The 20,274-nt window shown below is 36.0% G+C and overlaps 2 protein-coding genes across 4 annotated transcripts; one reads left to right on the top strand and one right to left on the bottom strand.

Moving 5' to 3' along the window:
* The first annotated feature begins 1,269 nt into the window (after positions 1–1,269).
* Positions 1,270–9,181, top strand: LOC130733067 (trigger factor-like protein TIG, Chloroplastic). Of its 3 annotated transcripts, none has more exons than XR_009017288.1 (14): positions 1,270–1,646; positions 2,198–2,281; positions 2,532–2,660; positions 3,134–3,222; positions 3,421–3,604; positions 3,818–3,908; positions 4,013–4,167; positions 4,426–4,518; positions 4,604–4,696; positions 4,915–4,995; positions 5,132–5,281; positions 5,641–5,736; positions 5,882–6,023; positions 9,163–9,181. XR_009017288.1 is itself a non-coding variant. In XM_057585118.1 (13 exons), the coding sequence occupies exons 1-13, from the start codon at positions 1,350–1,352 to the stop codon at positions 5,957–5,959; spliced, it is 1,620 nt and encodes a 539-aa protein (XP_057441101.1). In that variant the 5' UTR covers positions 1,270–1,349; the 3' UTR covers positions 5,960–6,089. The 3 variants fall into 3 exon arrangements, 1 of the variants encoding a protein (XP_057441101.1); XR_009017287.1 differs by lacking the exon at positions 9,163–9,181 and adding an exon at positions 7,139–7,390; XM_057585118.1 differs by lacking the exon at positions 9,163–9,181 and having other exon boundaries at positions 5,882–6,089.
* Positions 6,511–12,015, bottom strand: LOC130733068 (phosphatidate cytidylyltransferase 1-like). Its single transcript, XM_057585119.1, has 12 exons — positions 11,933–12,015; positions 11,162–11,299; positions 10,185–10,438; positions 9,736–9,887; positions 8,973–9,114; positions 8,712–8,868; positions 8,470–8,517; positions 8,297–8,383; positions 7,591–7,719; positions 7,452–7,508; positions 6,842–6,925; positions 6,511–6,648 (listed from the first exon to the last, which is right to left on the bottom strand). Exons 2-12 carry the CDS (start codon positions 11,237–11,239, stop codon positions 6,562–6,564), a joined length of 1,275 nt encoding a protein of 424 aa, XP_057441102.1. The 5' UTR covers positions 11,240–11,299; positions 11,933–12,015; the 3' UTR covers positions 6,511–6,561.
* Between the last annotated feature and the right edge of the window lie 8,259 nt (positions 12,016–20,274).

Raw genomic sequence — 20,274 nt, 5'->3', positions numbered from 1 at the left:
TTCGCAGAAGAGGAACTAGTTCACGGTGGGAGGAGGAAGATAATCATTGTGCCTGTTGTGTCAGGGCGTCACCACCATGCCAAAAGAATATTCCAAAGTCATAGCTACCACCAGAAAAAAGAGATGCATCACCAATCTTGATTCAAGTAGAACACATATTTATCCTAGTTTTTTACTAGGATGTTTTTAGAATACTATAAATGTTCCTATTTGAAGTTTTTTAGTCACGTATTTATAAATCTTATATAAAATCTCATTAAAAAAAATAATTTTAAAACTAAAATTTATTTTAAAAAATAGTAATAAAATATGATACAATACTACGGTTATGTTCAATAGTGGTTGATTATGCTAGAAATAAATCCTAGCTAAAGTAAAAGTTTATCTTCGCAACATTAATCCACCCACATCTAGAGTGAGACAGAAAAAAGAAAAGAAAAATGAGTGACGACAAAAGAAAATAGACTAAAAAAGAAAATTGTGAAAATGAGATGAAATAAAAAAATATTGCATTGATAATCAAAACCCAATTGTAAACACCAAGCACACATAGTTTACTTATTGATCTCACTATTTGGACATGCAACAGAACGACATTCAATCGACATATGCGAGTTTTGGCGGTCAAAAACCACCACTAATATGCAAACCGACAAAAATGCTTTCGGGAGTTAAAATCCGATAGATTTTTTTAAAATAACTTATGAGAATTAAAATCCAAAAGATATTTATGAAAATTCATTCCGAGTTTTACTTCCCAAAACTGTTTTTGTCGGTTTACACATTAGTGACGATTTTTTATTGCAAAAACCCGCATATGTCAATTGAATGTCGACATTGTGTCAAGTTCAAAAATCATTTCCCTTTATCTAGAATATAAGAATGAGTAATGATATATACACACCTCTTTTTTTAAACACTCCATCTTCACCTCTTTTTATTTCTATCTCTCTCTTCTTATCATCTATCACATCTCATACTTTCTCTCTCTTACTTTTTCTTTTCTTCCTATCTCTCTCTTCATTCCACCTCTCCACCTCAAAAGAGAGGTGTGTATGAAACTTTATCCTATAAGAATTCATCCCCCTTCAAAATAAATAATTAAATAGTTCAAATAAAAAAAATATTTGTTGAAAGAGACGTGAATCATTTCCCACATGGTGATAAACGGATAATGGTATTATCTTCAAAGAAAAAAGTAAAAAAAGTAAAACATTCATGCCACAACGCTTGTGGTATAACTATATTAACTATATAATCTCCAAAGAAAAAATATCTTCATTATCATCCAACACTACAAGCTCTGTGTTTGTTGAGCTGTGGAGTGAGTGAAGCAGCAAGAGTGGCTCATGACCATGGAGCTGTGTACTCAAACCTTCACCAGGGTTCTCCTTTTCAACAACCCTTCTTCTTTCTCTTCCAGTGCTCTTCTTCTTCGTGCCAACACTTCTACTAGACCCTTCAAATCCAACTCCTTCAAGCTCTCATCTCTTACCCCTCACATTCACCTCTTCCAACCCTTTATCCATCATCACAGTTCTTCTCCCTTTAAAGTTTCAGCTTCTTCTTCAGTTGCAGTTGACGCAGAAAAGGACCGTCTTCCAGCTGATTTGATTGTCACTGAAACAGAGGAATCCAATTCCAGAGTATGTTCTGTTTTATTCAATCCTCTCTGTTTAAATTTCAGGGTTTATTTGAATATTTCATAGTGATTGGCTCAAAATTCAGGATGTGAATTAGAGTTTGTTCTCTGGTCTATAATTTGTAAAGGGTTATGATAATTATAAAATCTATGTAATGTGTTTGAACAATTAGGACCATTGAAAACAGGGAAGTATTAGGGTAAAGGGTATGATGTTTGTATGCAGTTTTCATTTTTTAGTTAATATATGTTTTATTTATTTGTAAAATTTTTACATGATTTTCATTTTATGTTTCTTACAGAAAACAGATTGATAATGAAGTGCTGTATTTGTAATTGTTATTAAAATATAGAATAAAAAGTTAAAAACTGACCAAACAACCCCTAGTGTAGCCATATTGACCTGCTCTAGTCACCTTCATAGTGTTAGCTTGTGCAAGTATCATTAATCAATTACAAATGAAACCCTTAAACTAAGATCAAAGTAGATGTATCCTTTGATCCAATATTCATATCACTGAATATGTATTTCTTTACATCTCTCTCTCTTTGCAGGTTAGGTTGCATGTGGAGGTGCCACCATTGGTATGTGAGGATTGTTACAATACAGTCATAGCTGAGTTTACAAAGCAAGCAAAGGTGCTGTTGTTTACGCTTAATTGGAGATTATAACCTCTTTACATTGTCTTCCATATATAAACTTTGAGGTTACTAAATTTTACAGTCCTAAGATTTGTGCCCTAACCTATCATATGAGTTTTACTATTTCACCATATATAACAAAGTTGTTTACTTATTGCTCAAGATTGTCAAGGATCTCAGGTTTTTTGGCATCGAAAGGAAACATGTTAGTGATATGAGCTAATTCAGCTTTATTATATATCAGCAGATCCCTGGATTTCGCCCTGGAAAGAAGGTTCCGGAAAGTATCCTTATTAGCTATGTTGGGAAGAAAAATGTTCAGGGGGCTACAATTGAATCTATATTGAAGAGGACCCTTTCACACGCTATGGAATCGGTATGTTGCAATATCGTTTTATGTTTTCTTATTTTCTTAGTCCTCACTTTCTTCTTTGATGTTAGTGTCCTAGAGAATTTTGGGTTCATTGGGTTTATTTGCAATTATATATGTGAATAATTCCTTGATCTTGGTTGGGGAACTGACATGTAAGTCATATCCACCATATTACTGAAATCTAGCTTCATTCTAGAAAGACAAGCCAATCAGTTTGTATACATTGCAAAAACACAAACTGATAATCAACCTTTCGTCATTATCAAATTCTATGATAGTGCAATGGTGCCTAGTGCAATTATCTGAAATGTATTTGTCAATTAATTTCCTTTGACATGAGGACTTGATACCAATCAATTGATAAACTATAATTTCCGGATCCTCCATCCTAAGTTATTACTGAAAAAGTGGATTATTGGATCAAATTTAATTTTGATCTTGCGTTTAAGCATCTCGTAATCAATTATCTTTTATAGGTTACTGGAAGGGCTTTGCAGGACTCAGTACGTATAGTGACTAAATTCTCTGACATGGAGGAGACATATTCTTCTCTCGGGTTTCTTAGGTAATCTAAAAGTTACTGTGTGAAATTCACTTTCTGTGATACTACTTTTTTTCTTCCTCTCTGAATCTGTTATACCACAACCACCTTCTACCATAAAATAGAGAAAAGAAAGATTTCCATGAAGACTGTTCACATTATCAGCCTATGACTTGTACATGTAGATTATATTAATTATTATCACTGATTTCACTTCTCCAGATATGATGTCATTGTTGATGTTGCACCAGAAATCAAATGGATTTCTGACAATGCATACAAAAATTTGAAGATTGTGGTTGAGCTAGACAGCGATATAGATGCTCATAAAGCATCCGAACAGGTATTTAGAAGGCGCTACAAGTCTACTGGTGCACTGAAAGTTGTCAATGACAGAGGGCTACAGGTGATTGAATTTAATTTACAAGTCTATTATTCTATATGCTAGGTTTATATTTTTACTACATCATATCATACTAGCAAATATGTTCATATGACTTGAATACTATTTCCTTTTTATGTATTTAGTATTTTCTTGACAATAATGTTTTTATTAATTAACATCAATAGTCTACCTAAAGCTAGCAGGCTATTACAAAATACTTCTTTCTGTTCACAGGTTGGTGATGTTGCTGTTGTTGATATCTCAGCAACAACCATTGATCAAGATGAATCCAAAATTGTAAATATTCCTTCTGCTGAAAGTAAAGGTCTGGTGGTGTACTTGAAGAATAATTAACTGACAAGTAATAGCAATTTTTTTTAATAATATATCATGAACATTTTTCCTCTAAACATCATATTACATGTGCAGGATTTAATCTTGACACAGAAGATGGTGATAGAGTATTACCGGGTTTCATTGATTCGATAATTGGAATTCGTCGAGGTGAAACAAAGTCATTTCCTCTTGTATTTCCTGAAACTTGGAAGCAAGAAAGTCTTCGTGGTGTTCATGCTCAATTTACTGTAAGTTTCTGATGTTGAACAAAAAAAAATCAATTATAGTAGGAACATGAGCTGGCATAGTAGTTTTTCCTTTTGGTCTTTTGGATACCACCTTGTTCACCACAATTTCACAAATTCATTTTGTTCATTAGTAACGCACAGTTATCCTCTTTGATTTGAAAATCGTGGAAGTTGCATTTTCTTACACACACACACATATATATGCCTATTGAACTTTAAGGGGTCATGCTTATTGAGCTTCTCTTTCATTTATAACAGGTTGAGTGCAAAGAGCTTTTTTACCGAGATTTGCCGGATCTGGATGATTCTATTGCTGATAAGCTTATCCCTGGATGCACCACAGTGGAGCAGGTAACTTTTATTTTTTTTGTGAAGTGTAAGCTGAAGAATTATATTGAGTTAGTTCAGAGTTAAACTCTCCAGCTTGAATTTCCAGGTGAAAGACTTGTTGCTACAGAAATGCCTAGAAGTGGAGCAAACAGCTAAAGAACAAGCTACTGATAATGCTATCTTAGATCAGATTTCTAAGGTAACATTACATCATTAAGTATCAGAATTAGGTTGAATATCTCCTCTTCTAAATGAGAATGTACCTTTCCACATGTTGTTTTCAAAATGCATGCTTCCTATACCTTGCGCAATGATGTGCATCTGACATGAATACACACTTCGGTTTATCGGGTGTAAGAAAACGTTGGTGTCTGCCTACTTGATCACAAAATATCTGTTCACCTTGTCTTTTTTCAGATGGTAGAAGTTGATATACCTCCATCCTTGTTTGAAGAACAAGGTAGACAGCTTTATGGAGGCAACCTATTAGAAATGCAGGTACGGATCCATTTGCAAGTTACAAAAATTGTAGGCCTATCAGGCAACTTGGTTTCCAACAATTTTATCTTTATTTATGATTTCACTACAAATAAGTTCCTCTCTCTAGTTCTTATTTGGCATAATTTTAATGCAGGCAAAATATAAACTAAATGAGCAACAGCTGGCGTCTTTATCGAGTCCAAAGGCTGTGAATGAATATCTTGAGCATCAGAGGGAAAATATAACAAATTTGATAAAACAGAATCTGGCAGTTGGTGATATATATAGGCGTGAAAATTTGCAGGTATGCATACATGGTTGGAAATCCTTCTACAATTGATTTTAAAGCCAGAATAAATTATGGGGAGAATCTTCTGTGAGCAGCGTATGGGTTACAAATTGATTCTAAGGAAATAGAAATTGATCCAAACTTGCTATAAGTAATGTATTCTATAATCTATACACATATTTCCTCCAGTCATACTGACAACAAATTCTTTCACCTTGTCAAAAGGCAAACCAAGTGCATTATTAAGACTAATCATTTTAATGTGATTGAGAAATACCATTTGCTTGACATACCACTTTCTTTGTCATTAAATTGCCTGGTTTGTTTGGTAAACTCTGACTTATCAGAATGATTTGTGCGTATATGCTTTGTAGCTTGCTACTGAAGACCTTGTCAAAGAGGTTGAAAATTCCATTGCTGAATTCAAACGTCAAAATCAAGAATATGATGAAGAACGAGTGAAGGGACAGGTTTGCACCTTACTTTTGACTTTGCTAACTTATTTTTTAGTTTTTTATTTTTGCTTCAGCTTTCTCATCATTACATTGTGTGCATATATAAAATTACAAATATCTTCAAGATTGATTGATATGATCTTTTTGAACTTTCCTGAAGGTTCAAGAAATACTAGAAGGAGCTAAGGTCCTTGAATGGTTGAGAGAACATGCAGAGGTTCAGTACATTACCAGATGACAAAATAAACAAATTAGGAAAGTGAAAGTGCCTGTCCATTTGAAGGGAATTTCATTCGGCTGATGTAAGTTGTGAGAAAATAAACTATTTTTCATTGAATTTTGAAGAATATTAAGAAAAAAATTATCAATCCATAGTGTCTATATCTCTGCATTAACTATTGAAAGCACTAACAAAACAAAAATAGTAGAAAGCCCTAACAAAGAGCTATACTTGTCCTGTTTGTTTTTCCTTTCCATTGTACGTTACTGTTTGAAAGTTAGAAATATAATATAAAATCATTCATCTTGGCCCAACAGCTTAAACTTTTGGTCATGTGGTCTAGAGTTCTAATAAAAAAATCTGAGTTTCACCATAAGGTAGGTGGCTCTGTGCATTATAGTTTAAGCTTTTGGGATAGTTGGTTAATCCTTGAAGGAAAATAACTAAATAAGCAATGCAAGGATCTCTGTACTCGCTACTACATATACCCAGCAGCTAGAAGGGAAAGGCCTTAACAAAATTCTTTACTAATCTCCACCATCTGTTCCAACTTGGTCATCATCTTTAACTATAACATCAATTAAAGCATGGTTCATAAAATGTACATAGTGAACTTGTCATTACTGGATAAAATTCCTTTCTTGTAATATCTGCCCCAGTTTTGTGTAGAGAGATAGTTGCTCCTCAAAACCAAGGTCCCTTGTTATCTACACAGGAAATAGAAAATTTCAAATGATTGATAACAAAACATTTAACCACTTGTCTGAGTAATGGCCAAAGTGAAACTATCCTTCATATCTATGCAAAATTGGAATTGAAAGAAAACAGAAGGAAACAGAATCCTCTAATTTTGCACATGATTGAAAATTACTCTATGAATTGGTTAAACGAAAGGCTTACCTGGTCCAAAAACATCTCAACAGAGTAGTCTTGGCGGGCAACAAATGATTGATGGTAGATGTAAACAAAAACAGCCATCACCATCTGAAAAGGATGCATAGCACAGTATAAAACACAACAGTCACAACAACAGCACAAATATATTAGTACACTTTGCTGTATTACATTTTCATAACAAGTACTTCATTATTTGCGATGAAATTGGAGGATCATGCCATGACTAAGTGTTCAGCATTTAAACAAGGCAGATGTCACAAGGGCTTGGAAATGTCAATAGCTTTGTTTATGTGTTTGCAGCACCAACACAAACGTGATTTCTGAGATCCCAACGCATAAATGGAGAAGAAGGATTTTGTAATTTGTAGAGTTAAGATCAACTTGAATCAGCATTGAATTCAATGAAAGTCCAAATACACACTAATAAATTGCACTCTGACACGTCAAGTTATCAGGACAAAGTTGTTGATGAAGCTTATAATTAAGAAGGTTGAAGTATTTCGGAAGGGATGATTTTTGAGTGTCAAATATAAATTATTGTATCCTGAATTAAATTGTTGCCTATTCAGATACAACCAAGGATTATTCTAGTTCAAGCTATCTATATGCAAACCTGGCAATCCATTCTGTCAGTAAATCCACCATGTCCAGGTATAGTGTCACCAAAGTCCTGTATTAATTGAAAGAGACTACTGCTAAGTTTGGGAGTTTTAAAATAAACTCTACTATGAATATGAAGAGAAACAACAGACCTTGATTTTAAAGGCTCTTTTGAAGCCACTAGCAAAAAACCCGCCAAATGGTGCTATGATGGAGGCAAATAGTCCCAGCCACAAGGCATGCCACTGTACTGGCAAAACTGCTATCTCTTTCCATGTAATCTACAAGATGTTTCCAAATGAAAAACTTAGCCTTTAAATTCAGAAGATGACCGGTAATACTGAATCATATGATTCTAATCATATGATATCAGCAATGATTAATGAAGTGTCAACACACGCTTTCCATATGGTTTTGTTTTGTGTATGAAGACTACTTAGCTCTCCTTACATAAGTCTTCTTTTTCATGATGAAACAAATCCAATAGTGCAGTGTCTTTGAGCAAGAGAAGGTTAAGTATTTTCATGATGAATACTGTCTGTTAACACCAACTAAAGATGCAAGTAGTTTGCCTTGTATTCATTTGATCTTAATACTGTATATTTGTTTCACATTTTGATCATCAAGCTTCCAGAAAGTTAATAGATGTTTACTTACCTTCAAGATCAATATCCAACCAACCTTTGGATACCAGTTGGCATCAGTGCAAACATTAGCACTCTGAGACAAAAAAATTAATGCAACTCTTTTTGGGATGAGAGTTTGTGCACGTTACACTTGACTGGTATTCAAACACACGCTATATGTCACATTTATACTAGCCTTAAAAAGAATTTAATCTCAAGAACTCTAACTTACCCAATGAGAAATCCATCCTGGCAATGGAATGTGCTCTGGCTTAAAAATTGGATCAGGGTCACACTGAAGCCAACCAGTTGACAAGTCCTGAATTCATTACACCAAATGATCATCATTAGGAACAGCACAAATATTTCCTCTTACTTGATTGCACTCGATCAAGAATGTTGTACCTTCCTTGGACATATTAGCCACTGGGAACGACCCAAGATCTTTGCAAACTGCACAAATAATGGTGAAATCATAATGAAACAGAAGAACATCATCAAATCAACTATAGGGAAGAGGTTGTCAGATCCACAAAGATGATCTATTAGTGCTAGTTCCAATAGATAGAAAAGTAACAAAATAAAGTCTGTCTTGAATCTAAAAAGTTTGCATTCAAGTGCATCATGTGTCACTAATTGATACGTACCGTAAATGCAGCAACCATAGTGGCACCAGATGCTCCAATAAAACCTTCCCATGTTTTCTTTGGAGATAGCTTGATAAGAGGTGTTTTCCCAAAGAAGAAACCGAAGAAATATGCAGCAACATCATTCATAGCAATAAGGGATGCAGGGAAAAGACACCTTCATAATAGTATTAACATGTTAGGTTGCAACAATAAAATATGAAAGAAAGGAAATAGAAAATATAGATTCATCATCAAGTTATATATCAGAAGTCATGTTACCAGAATATCCCTGCAAATATATTGGCTACAGTGAATGCAGATTGGGTGAACACAACAATAAGTATCATATGTGTCCATGCATACTGGCCAAATTGATACTTGTAATATCTCTTCTTTAATGAAAGAATAAACCATACAAAACCTGAAATCACAGATGAAATGACTTATTCAGGAATGGATTTATTTACAGGGCAATAACAAACACTGGAATTAGCAGAAGACCTGAAAAAGTAAGATATCATATAGCAAAATTAAGTTATTCAACAAGGTTGACTCAGATTTCTGTTTATCCATAGGCGTTATAGGAATAATAGCGAAACATGTAAAATTATTTACTTTTCCTTTCTTTTCAAGTTTTGGTTGAAAATAATTGGGATTGGATAAGCATGGATCATGATTGTGGAAACTCCATATAATAGCGACATGTTGAAATTTTGTATCTATCTTTCTCTTCATACCTATTAAATGAATGAGATTCTCAAAATATTGATGAAGAGAAAGATAGACGTAAAATTTCACCATGTGACTTGAAGGACTTGAATTTTGTGCAGTTGAAAAGTCTTAAATTTACTGCAGTCATTGCTTTATAACTGCCTGATCAAGATGAGACAACTTCTGATCTTGGTTAGATGGCTACAAAGCTATGATTGCAATGAATTTAGGGAAATGTGACTGTGAGGAAGCCAGATCCATGACATGGGAGGATCATAATCCGAATGTATACATCAACATTCCTAGGAGTGGAACATATGAAGGTACTAACCTGCAATATATAAGAAGTAACATATAACCATCTGATACTTGATGAGGTTGTTCACAACTCTATAGAAGAATTTATCTGAGGTCACTGTATTCACAAGTTGTTGGCTGAGAATACGGCCATACACATATAGCATTGCTGTGAAGAAAAAATGCCTGGACATGGTGTTCAAAATGTTATCTTTGTGAAACAACATATATTGATAAAAAATTGTCACATGCACATGATCACTTAGGAATGGAAAATAATGCGTGGACATCCGCATAGTGCAGACACCTAATGTGAGAAAGGAAGAGAAGAAGAGAAGTAATGAATGTGATATATGATGTGATGTGATAAGAAGAAAGAAATAGAGAAAAAAAATAAGGTGACTGTAGAATGTATGCACTGTTCGAATGTCTAAGTATCATTACTGCTTAGGATTGCAGTTTCATGGATGCTTAATTGCTTACCAGTTCAAGAGCTTAAACTTAGGTAGACGTTTATCTTGAGTAGCTCTTCTCAATAGATTGAAGAGCTCACTGGCCATAAATATTTGGATAACAACAACCATGGCCCACATGTAAAGATGACCCAAGTATACGATTAGTAAGACACCAGCTAGCATCCACAGAGATGAGTATGCCCTGATCCGCATTGATCTGTACTTAAGTTTATCATCCACAAGTAAAAGGTTTCCATTTGATTTGCTTAACTCAGGAGGAAACTGACACAAAAAAGCAAAGATCAGTGTTAAATTCCCCAAAATGATCTCTTTTTTTCTTCTTCAGATTTCATTTCCCATTACTAACAGCTTTGGATTTAAAGATTTATACATATGTTTGGAAATTCTTCTACAATTGATTTTAAAACCAGAATCAATTATAGGGAAAAGCTTTTGTGAGTAGCTTTTGGTTTTCAGAACTGATTCTAAAGAAAGAAAAGTTAATCCAAACATGCTAGCTTTGGAAACTTAGATGCCACTTGTATATAATGATTTCATCAAATGCCTACATGTAGATAAAATTTAGAATATAGATGTCAAGGATCAATATAATAATAAAGAAGCTTTGGAAACATATACAGCATCCTGTACTAAACACTGTAGTTTTCCCTGCACCTTAAACCAAAATTAGCATTCTTCATTCCTCAAGAAGTGATTAATTAACAATCAATTATATAAAGCTGAGTTACACCTAGATAAGTAATCAAATGTAAAGGGTCTAGATAACAAATTAACAAGTCATGTTGTAGTATCACTGCACAATCAAAGCAGTATCCTTAATTACAAATAAACACAGTTATACATGTTGACAGACTATTAACATGTTTGTTTCCACTGTGATATGCTCTATAATGACTTCTAATTAGAAGCTACAAATCTTAACTTCTGAGTAAAAGTACATTGGCTTCTTTGTAAATCGTGAAACCAAACATGCATTGTACTAACCTCATTTGAGCGTCTCCTTTGCCGAGCACTTGGTGTTCTTGGTGAACTACAATTATGAAATGTATCCATGTCTCTCATTGTTAAAATGATAGTTCAAATATTTTGAGGGTTACATACATGCATCGGCTGAGACCTCCCCTGAAACATCAAATGGAAAAATGATTTTAGAAGAAGCATCAATCATGTATGTGCATAAAACATAAATATATTTACTTTGATGATATTCTTATACATAGATCAAAAGAAAAAGAGAAACCAAAAGAGACCATTTCAATGCAACATTATTTGGAAAGTAATGGAAGTTTTATGCCAGCCTAACATGCTTGAAGAATTCTATAATGGGTAATAAAACATTTCAGCAATGAATTAGTGACATTCATACACTAGATATGAAACGATCATGATATATAGGTATATGGACTGAATTCAACAATGTTACATAGTAAGTGTCTAGGTTGATTCAAGATGCAACATATAAATGAATTTATATTAGAATATAGTATCGGTTTGGATTTTCGTTAAATTCACTTTGTGCAAACCATTGTGAAACATGAATTGCGGTTCAAAGTTCTTCAATTCTTTTAGCCATTCCCAAAAGAAATCCTCACACTCACTAGATCTTTGAGGAACATACTCACAAAATCAGAACGTTTTTTTTATCACAAGACATAAGTTGTGCCCAAAAAAGAAATGGGATCATCACTCTAACGATGAAATGATAGAAAGTAATGGAAAATGGAGAAGCAGGTGAAAATTGAAAAGATTGCGTACTTGGAGAAAGTCCTTGCTGAAGAGATATGAACAAAAATGGTGACAAAAGGATCAACACACAAAAGGGTGTGTCAAATGTCAATGGATGTGGATTTGCTATGTTTGAGGGAAACGAGAATAAGTGAATAACAGAAAACATTTCAGAATACGAGAGATATGCACGTAACAGTCTTCATTGACCGATGGAGGGTCCCGGAGGATGCTGAGATAATAAATTATGATATAAAATTATTAAGAACATGAAATATATAGACAATTGATCGGGGAGCGACCAAACTACCCAAGAAGCCGGGGGTAGGAAGAAGGTGAGGGGCGCGGCGAAGCTGGGACGGTCGGAGAAGGTCCCGGGAGGGGCTCCTGCAAGGGACTCCAATGCCAAAGTAAGTAGGGGAATGAGAGTGAGTCAATGAAGAGGTGAAGAAATGAGTTACCTTAACATGGAGGAGGAGCCCTCCTTATATACACGAAGGGAAATTAGGGTTTGAGTCATGCAACGTCATGCATGGCTCATACTTGGTTCATCCCGGGCCGTTGGATCCTCTGTCGCTCCCTGCCGCAAAGCAGTGATCCAAGGGTCCAGGGTTCCTTGGGATCTATGCCTCCAACCACTAGTACCGTTGGGTGGTTGGGATAGGTCAACTCCTACATGGTGGGCCCGGTGATTGTCTTGTACTCAAAAGGGAAGTCTCCTCCGTCCCAAGCGGGTCGGGAGGAGGTAGCGATCGTTTAGTGGGTGATCGTCCCATTAGGTCCACTCCGGTCGTCCGTTCAAGGGTTTCCAGGAGCGGTGGTCGTCCACGGGCGGTGGTGGCCGTTTCATTAGGTTTCCGCCCTGGGCCTGCTCTGGTCATCCGTGTCATGGTTTCCCATAACAACAATAATTAATTATGTTCTAACGTAAAAAAAATTAATTATTTTCAATTGAATTTTTGGTGTAAGACATATGTCCTAATTCGGAGGCAATTCTGTTCGAGCCGGGAACATTCACATTATGGTAAGACTAACTCTCCCAGCGGGGGTTTTCAATTGAATTTAAGAACAAAATTTAATTATGTAGTTATCCTATAATTTTTTTCTTCTTCTTTTTAACAGATCTGGTTGGTTCGATTAAGGAGAACTTTCATCGACTTATCAGTTGCTATCGTCCCTAAATAAAATGTATACCCCTTGAATTGAACATGGAAACTGCAGCGGTCTTTCTGAATAAATGATTTTCTCGGTGGTCAAACTTATGTTCTTATTCTCACATAAGTCTAGTTTACTTACCACTAGTTGGTAAAAACAGAGGCAGTAGCACTAAGCTAAGGTCTAGCTTAAAATGTTAAGTCTTATTAAAAAAAAATAACTCTGTAATTGTCCAATATAATATCTCTTGTTTTGAAATTGTTAGAGCAATAACTTGTTTGTGGGTGCCAAAAATGTAAGTCATTAAGCATCAATTATCTCATCTAAACATCTTCCATTACATTTCTAACAGCATCCACATTCATATTTTGGTGGGCAGACTCTCCTAACAATTTTATTTTCATTCATAAAATTTGAAATCTTAATTAAGGAGAATATTTAAATATGTATCATTTGAACCAATCATTTAACGAGTCTTAATTATTAAGTTTTTTTAAGATGATTCAGAATATAAATTACTCCTCAAGTAACTTGATCTCGCCTCATATGTAAGAGTGATCCGCTTACTCCACAAGTAATTTAGCTGGAGTTTTTTTTTTTGGTATCTAGGTACCAGTCGAATTTGAACCAATTTAGCTAGAGTTAATGTGCTTAATATTATCATGATTTGTGTATACTAAATTTCAGTAAAATTGAAATTCATACGGTAAGTAATCTTATAGTTTTAGAGTATTTACCTATATTCAGAAACGCATATTATCCATCACATTAAAGTTGTCTAATGAAGTATCAAAGGATTTTAATATTTTATGAAATTTTGTACAATTAATCTATTCATTAAAATTTTTTAATTCAATTATTGAAATTTGTCAAATTCACATTCTATAAAAAATTATTAAGTGTATTTCAAAAAAATATATATATTAAGTGGAGTAATTTTTAACTTCCGGAATATATATTAATTTGATCTCCATCTCTCTCACACACTTCAATACCATATATCTTTGCTTGTATTTTACAATTTCTCGTGCATGTGTATTTTTTTTCTCGTGCATGTGTATGACCTTGTCGAATTCGGGTTATGAATATTTTGGACTTATCATTTTATTCCGTAAAAATTGGTATAATTAAGTTATTGTTTACAACATACAGGCAAAAATATTTGGCTTAAAGCGAATTGTGGTGTGGGTTGTTTAGAATTGGTCCAAGCTCTTGGGAAGCACCGATTTGAGTATCACTAGTACGGTAGTTACTTGATGGATATCTAGCTCTGGCTGTCGTGTAACTTGGAAGTTAACATCTGCCATGTGTCTCAGGATGGCAATGAGCCCGCTGATTTTCTCGCAGGGATAGGTGTCAATTGCAGTGCGTTTTAATTGAGCCAGAGAACCCTCCTTCTGAGATTTTGCCTCTCATGTTGAAGGATTTGGGTCCTTGTAGTTTTGCTGTTTATTTTTCCTACTTAATAAAAAATATATTTACAAGTATCATTACTTTGAACTGAAAAAAAAAACAAAATAAAAACCCTAACTGTAGAGGGATCCCCGTGAGATCACCTTGGATGATAGCTTTTATAATGTCTTTCTCGTTCTTCTTCAAGTTCTTAGCTAACTAATTCAACATCCATAGAGCGTATGGTTGACAAAAGAAAAAGCAATTTATTATCCGTACGTTTCTAACTAAAATTGTAGGCACTTTATTTACTTAATTTAATTTACTTGATTGATACAATTATCAAGCACATACCTCAGTTATGGAATTATGATTTAACAAATTTCTGTAGTCATGATTGCCAATTGAGTACAAAACGGATACTTACTTTTTTTTTTAAGGATAACAGCAAAAAAAAAAACGGATATTATTAATAATTACAAAAGAAAAAAATTCAACAAAAATTTAAAATATTTGACCTTCTAGTTCTAGTGTGTTGTTATTCTAGAGGAAGCTCTTATCATTTAATGTTCGTGGCCTGGGTAACCTGGCAAAAAGAAGGGTGATTCGTGAAATGGTAGGTAAGGAACATGTCGAGCTCTTGTGTATTCAGGAGACCAAGTTGGAATCTGTTGATAGAAGACTTTGTACTCAGTTGTGGGGTGACACTGACTGTGAGTGGCGGTTTGTGCCAGCTATCAATCATGCTAGTGGTCTGTTGTGCATATGGAAGCATGGTGTTTTCACATTGCAGGGCAGTGTGGATGGCCCTGGTTATTTGGGGTTGATTGGTGTCTGGGGTGCTGAGGGGATTGAGTGTGTAATAGTTAATATTTATTCACCATGTAGTCTTCAAGAGAAGAGGGTGCTGTGGGAAATTCTTTTGTCTTGGAAGAGGAACTGCTCAGTGGCTGTTTGGTGTGTGGCAGGGGATTTTAACGCAGTGAGGTGTGAGGAGGAGAGGAGGGGAGTTTCTTTGGGTGGGTCGTCTCAACGGAGGGAAATTGCAGACTTCAATAACTTCATAGCTGGTATGGAGCTGTTAGATATTCCCTTATCTGGCAGAAAGTATACTTGGTATAGGCCTAATGGGAGTGCACACAGTAGGCTTGACAGATTCCTGGTGTCGCAGACTGGTTCTTGATAGGGACATCTCTGATCATTGTCCTGTGTTGCTACGTTGCTTGGTCCAGAATTGGGGACCTAAGCCATTCAGGGTTATGAATTGTTGGCTGAATGATTTTCGGTTTGACCCTTTTGTGAGGCGCTCTTGGGCTGCGTTGTGTGTGGAAGGATGGGGAGCTTTCGTGCTCAAAGAGAAGCTTAAACTTCTTAAATCCAAGTTGAAGGCTTGGAATTTTGAGGTGTTTGGGTACCTCCGGGAGAAGAGGAACTTGGCTGTGCAGCGTATAAATGACCTTGATAGGAAGGAGGAGGAATCAGGGTTGTCTGAGGAGGAGAGGCAGGAGAGGAAAAATCAACTGCATGAATTTTGGTCAATTCTGAAGCTTCATGAGTCTCTTTTATGTCAGAAGGCCAGGTCTAGGTGGTTGAAGGAAGGTGACCAAAATACACAGTATTTTCACTCCTTGATTAATTGGAGACGTAAGACGAATTCTATGCTGGGTCTTATGATTGATGGTGTTTGGGAGGAGGATCCTTTGAAGGTGAAGGAGGAAGTTACTAGGTTCTTCAAGAATAAGTTTTCTGTTGAGCCTTCTTCTGGGTTGTGTTTGAGTGGTGTGCCTTTTGCCTCAGTTTCGGCTGAGGATAATGCTCTCTTAGTTGGTTCGTTTGATGCAGCTGAGATTAAGGAGGCTGTGTGGGAGTGCGGGGGTGACAAAAGTCCTGGTCCTGATGGGTATAATTTCAGATTTGTGCAACGCTTTTGGGAGCTTCTAGAAACTGATTTTAGGACGGTTGTTGATGATTTCTGGCGTAGGGGAGTGTGGCCACGAGGTAGCAATGCGTCTTTTATTGCCTTGATTCCTAAAGTAGATTCTCCGCATAGTTTGAATGACTTCCGTCCCATATCTTTGATTGGTTGTATGTATAAGGTGGTCTCTAAATTGCTGGCAAATAGATTCAAGGCTGTGTTGCCTAAGTTAATTGGTGCAAATCAGTTTGCATTCTTGGGGGGGAGGAATATGCTTGATAGTGTGGTGATTGTGAACGAAGCTTTGGGGATTGCTAAAAGGGACAAGAAACCGACTGTTGTTTTCAAGGTTGATTATGAGAAGGCTTATGATTCAGTGCGATGGGATTTTCTTTTATATATGCTTCGCCGTATGGGGCTGTGCAGAAGGTGGGTTAATTGGATTAGAACTTGTCTGGAATCTGCTTCTGTTTCTGTTTTGGTGAATGGGAGCCTTGGTGAGGAATTCAGTATGGAAAAGGGATTGAGACAGGGTGATCCGTTGGCCCCTTTCTTGTTTTTGGTGGTGGCAGAAGGCCTTCACGAGTTATTTCAGCAAGCAGTTAGTTGTGGTTTGTTTAAGGGGTTCAAGTTTGATAGGGAGGGGGAGTTGGTGGCGTCTATATTACAATTTGCAGATGATACAATTTTCATTGGGGAAGCTTCTGTGAGGAATATAACTGCTATCAAGTGTGTGTTGAGATGCTTTGAACTGGTTTCTGGTCTCAAGGTTAATTTTCATAAGAGCAAGTTGGCTGGGGTGGCTGTGGAGCGGAGAACTTTGTCTGTATTTGCTACAATCTTAAATTGTAAGCAGATGTCGATTCCTTTTGTCTACCTAGGGATCCCAGTGGGGGGCAGGCCAAGTAGAGTGCAATTTTGGGATCCCGTGGTCCAGAAAATTAGAAGCAGATTGTCAAAGTGGAAGCGGACAATGGTCTCATTTGCAGGGCGGATATGCTTGATTCAGAGTGTGCTGTCTTCTCTTCCACTTTTTTATCTCTCTTTTTTCAAAATGCCAGTAGCGGTGGTTAGAATATGTACGAGATTAATGAGGAATTTCTTGTGGGGTGGATCTGAGGATGTTTATAAAATTGCTTGGGTCAAATGGGCTGATGTCTGTAGGCCAAAGGAGTTTGGTGGTCTAGGGCTAAAAGACTTGGCAACCTTCAATAAAGCTCTCGTGGGGAAGTGGAAGTGGCGATTTTTGAATGACTCTGACAGCTTTTGGTGTAAGGTAATTAAAGCGCAATATGATAGATCTCCTTGGTGGAAGGATGTGAATACTTTGTGTTGTGGTGAGCCTGCGTTTTGGTTTGATGCGGGCCTCAAGAAGTCGCTTGGAATGGGAGATAAGACTAGCTTTTGGTTAGAGGACTGGACTGGTATAGGCCGCCTTGAGGGACGCTTTCACAGGTTGTATAATTTGTCCAGGAATAAGTATGCTGCTATACATGAGATTGGTGAGTGGCGGGGTGGGGAGTGGAGTTGGAGGCTAAAGTGGAGGCGGGAGTTGAAAGGGAGGGAGGAATTGTGGTGGCAGGAATTGCTTCAGGTAGCTAATACTGGTTACCTGCGGGAGGGGAGGCCGGATAAGTGGTTGTGGGAACCAGGGGACGAGGGTGTTTACTCTGTTAAATCCGCTTATTCTTTTTTGCAGGCAGAGGAGGTGGAGTTGGATCCTGGTGTTGATTTCAGGTTAATTTGGGCTAGCCTAGCTCCGTCTAATGTGAAAGCGTTTGTCTGGCGTCTGATGCTCAACCGTGTTCAAACAAAGACCAATCTGCGGCGGCGACATGCGATTCGCGATGATCAGAGTTTGGCTTGTGCATTCTGTCAGCATCAGGATGAAACGAGCGACCATTTGTTCTGTTCTTGTGCGGTTTCTATGGAGATTTGGCGCGCGGTGCTTCGCTGGTTTGGGGTGTCCACTGCTTTACCAGCGCTGGTTAAGGCCTTGTTCGTCCAATTCCCAGTGTTTGGTCGGGGCAATTCCCAGAGAGTTGCGTTGGTGACAGTTTGGATGGCAACTTGTTGGTCTCTCTAGTTGTCCCGTAACTGCATAATCTTTGATCATGGAGCACTGGATGCGGGTCAGGTTTTGGACTTGATTCAGGTTCGTACTTGGCACTGGATAAAGGCGAAACAGGTGAATTTGCGGAATCTTAATAATATATAAAGTCCATCCACCAAAGTGGGCCATACTGTTGTTTAATTTCCACATGTCACATCTCTATTGGTTGGTTTCACCTATTTTCCACATGACCTTACCTGATTGGTCCAAATCCTTGCATTTTGATTGGTCGAAATCATTGAATCATTAAATAGAAACATTAATAGTACACGGTTTTGACAATATTAGTACCCGGTTTTAACCATTTTTTCCACACGGTTTATTTACTACCTGCAATTAAGATAGCAGTAATTTACTTTAGCGTTGAAAAAATATGAAATCATAATGTGCATTATAGAAATTTTCGTTATATGAAATCATAATGTGCATTATATGAAATCATAAAGTGCATTCATGAACACACGTTATCCTCATTTCTTCCTTCTTCTCCTTTGCAACACAATTGACACATCACGTGATCCTCTCCCCATTTCTTCCTTCTTCTTCTTTTTTAAAAAGAAAACCTTCCTTCTTCCTCTTTGCAACACAATTGGCATATTGAAAACGTAAATCATGAAATAAACCCCAACCCTGTAATGATAAACTAAAATTCTGGAAAACATTGATACCCATATAATCAGCATAGTATTTTTCTCAGTAATAAATCACGGAAATAGACAAAAATTGGCCGCCGCATTGCTATATAACCGCTGCAAGTTAATATCATTAGACAGTCGCAATATACTGATTTTTTTTTTTGAATCATCACTTCATCGTTTTTAACTAAGCAATTGCATTAGATAACAATGAAAATTTTGTCACGGTCCAAATTCCTTCTAAGTTAAAAATTTAGTATTTTATAATATAATATAGGCCTATAATATATAATATTAAATTAGAAATAGAATGAATTCAGTGCTCTTGGATTGTGGTCTTAATAATAAATTAGGAAATTAAAACAATAAATCATGAAAATGACACTTAAAAATTAGTCAATACGTTTTCTGCAAATTTTAATGAGTACACAATCTTAATAATATCAAAAGATGCATTTTCATCTAAAGGAATATGCCTTTGTCCAAAAAAAATTAAATTTTAAGTTTTAAAATTGTTCATTTTTGAAAACATCTTCAAATATGAAACCAGTTTTATCTCTTTTGAAAAAATTTAAAATTATCCCTAATCATAGTGAGGTTTTGAATAACTAGAAGAGATTAATTTCTATACACCGACAGTATAAATAAGTTTTACACAAGTATGCTATCACATTCATCCATTTTTCTAGCTCATAATTTAATTTAAATTAAATAATATGTAAATTAGAAAATGAAAGGTTGTGATTGAATGACTGTATAAAACTTTTTACACTGTTAGTGCATATAACTTTTCGAATTAAATAGAATTTCTTCAGTCCTTTAGTTACCTTCAAAGCCTTTGTTAAGGCCAATTCTTTTGAGCAGGTCGAAATGTGGCTTGCAGTAAAGAAATCCTAAAAAAAAGGGGAAAACTTACATACAGTTGCTTAGGTCCAGTTTTTATTGTTTATCAATCAAAATTTGACATTTGGATTTCTTTTTTCCACTTTGGATTTCTTTTTCCACATCAGATTTTAACAAAACTCCACCCATTTCTTTGCAAACGTGATGACCTCCTGACAACAACCTCTGTATGTTTTCCATGTCCGACCAAGTGACCAACAATCTATGTGGATGCTGCTGCTCAGGCCACCCACCGGAGGAACTGCCTTCGAAGTCGAAT

The sequence above is a fragment of the Lotus japonicus genome, chromosome 1 (genome assembly GCF_012489685.1).
Source record: "Lotus japonicus ecotype B-129 chromosome 1, LjGifu_v1.2".
In the NCBI taxonomy this organism is placed as follows: Eukaryota; Viridiplantae; Streptophyta; class Magnoliopsida; order Fabales; family Fabaceae; genus Lotus; species Lotus japonicus.
Note: the sequence above shows the minus strand (reverse complement) of the source record. Positions and strands in the feature narration are given on the sequence as shown.

Bases quoted from the DNA above. Each gene is read 5' to 3' on its own strand.
- LOC130733067 (XM_057585118.1), top strand. From the start codon at position 1,350: ATGACCATGGAGCTGTGTACTCAAACCTTCACCAGGGTTCTCCTTTTC. The intron at 4,996-5,131 runs GTACGGATCCAT...ATTTTAATGCAG, and splicing joins GCAACCTATTAGAAATGCAG to GCAAAATATAAACTAAATGA. The intron at 5,737-5,881 runs GTTTGCACCTTA...ACTTTCCTGAAG, and splicing joins AAGAACGAGTGAAGGGACAG to GTTCAAGAAATACTAGAAGG.
- LOC130733068 (XM_057585119.1), bottom strand. From the start codon at position 11,239: ATGAGAGACATGGATACATTTCATAATTGTAGTTCACCAAGAACACCA. The intron at 7,720-8,296 runs GTAAGTTAGAGT...AACATCTTGTAG, and splicing joins CAGGATGGATTTCTCATTGG to ATTACATGGAAAGAGATAGC. The intron at 6,926-7,451 runs GTTTGCATATAG...CATCCTTTTCAG, and splicing joins CTGACAGAATGGATTGCCAG to ATGGTGATGGCTGTTTTTGT.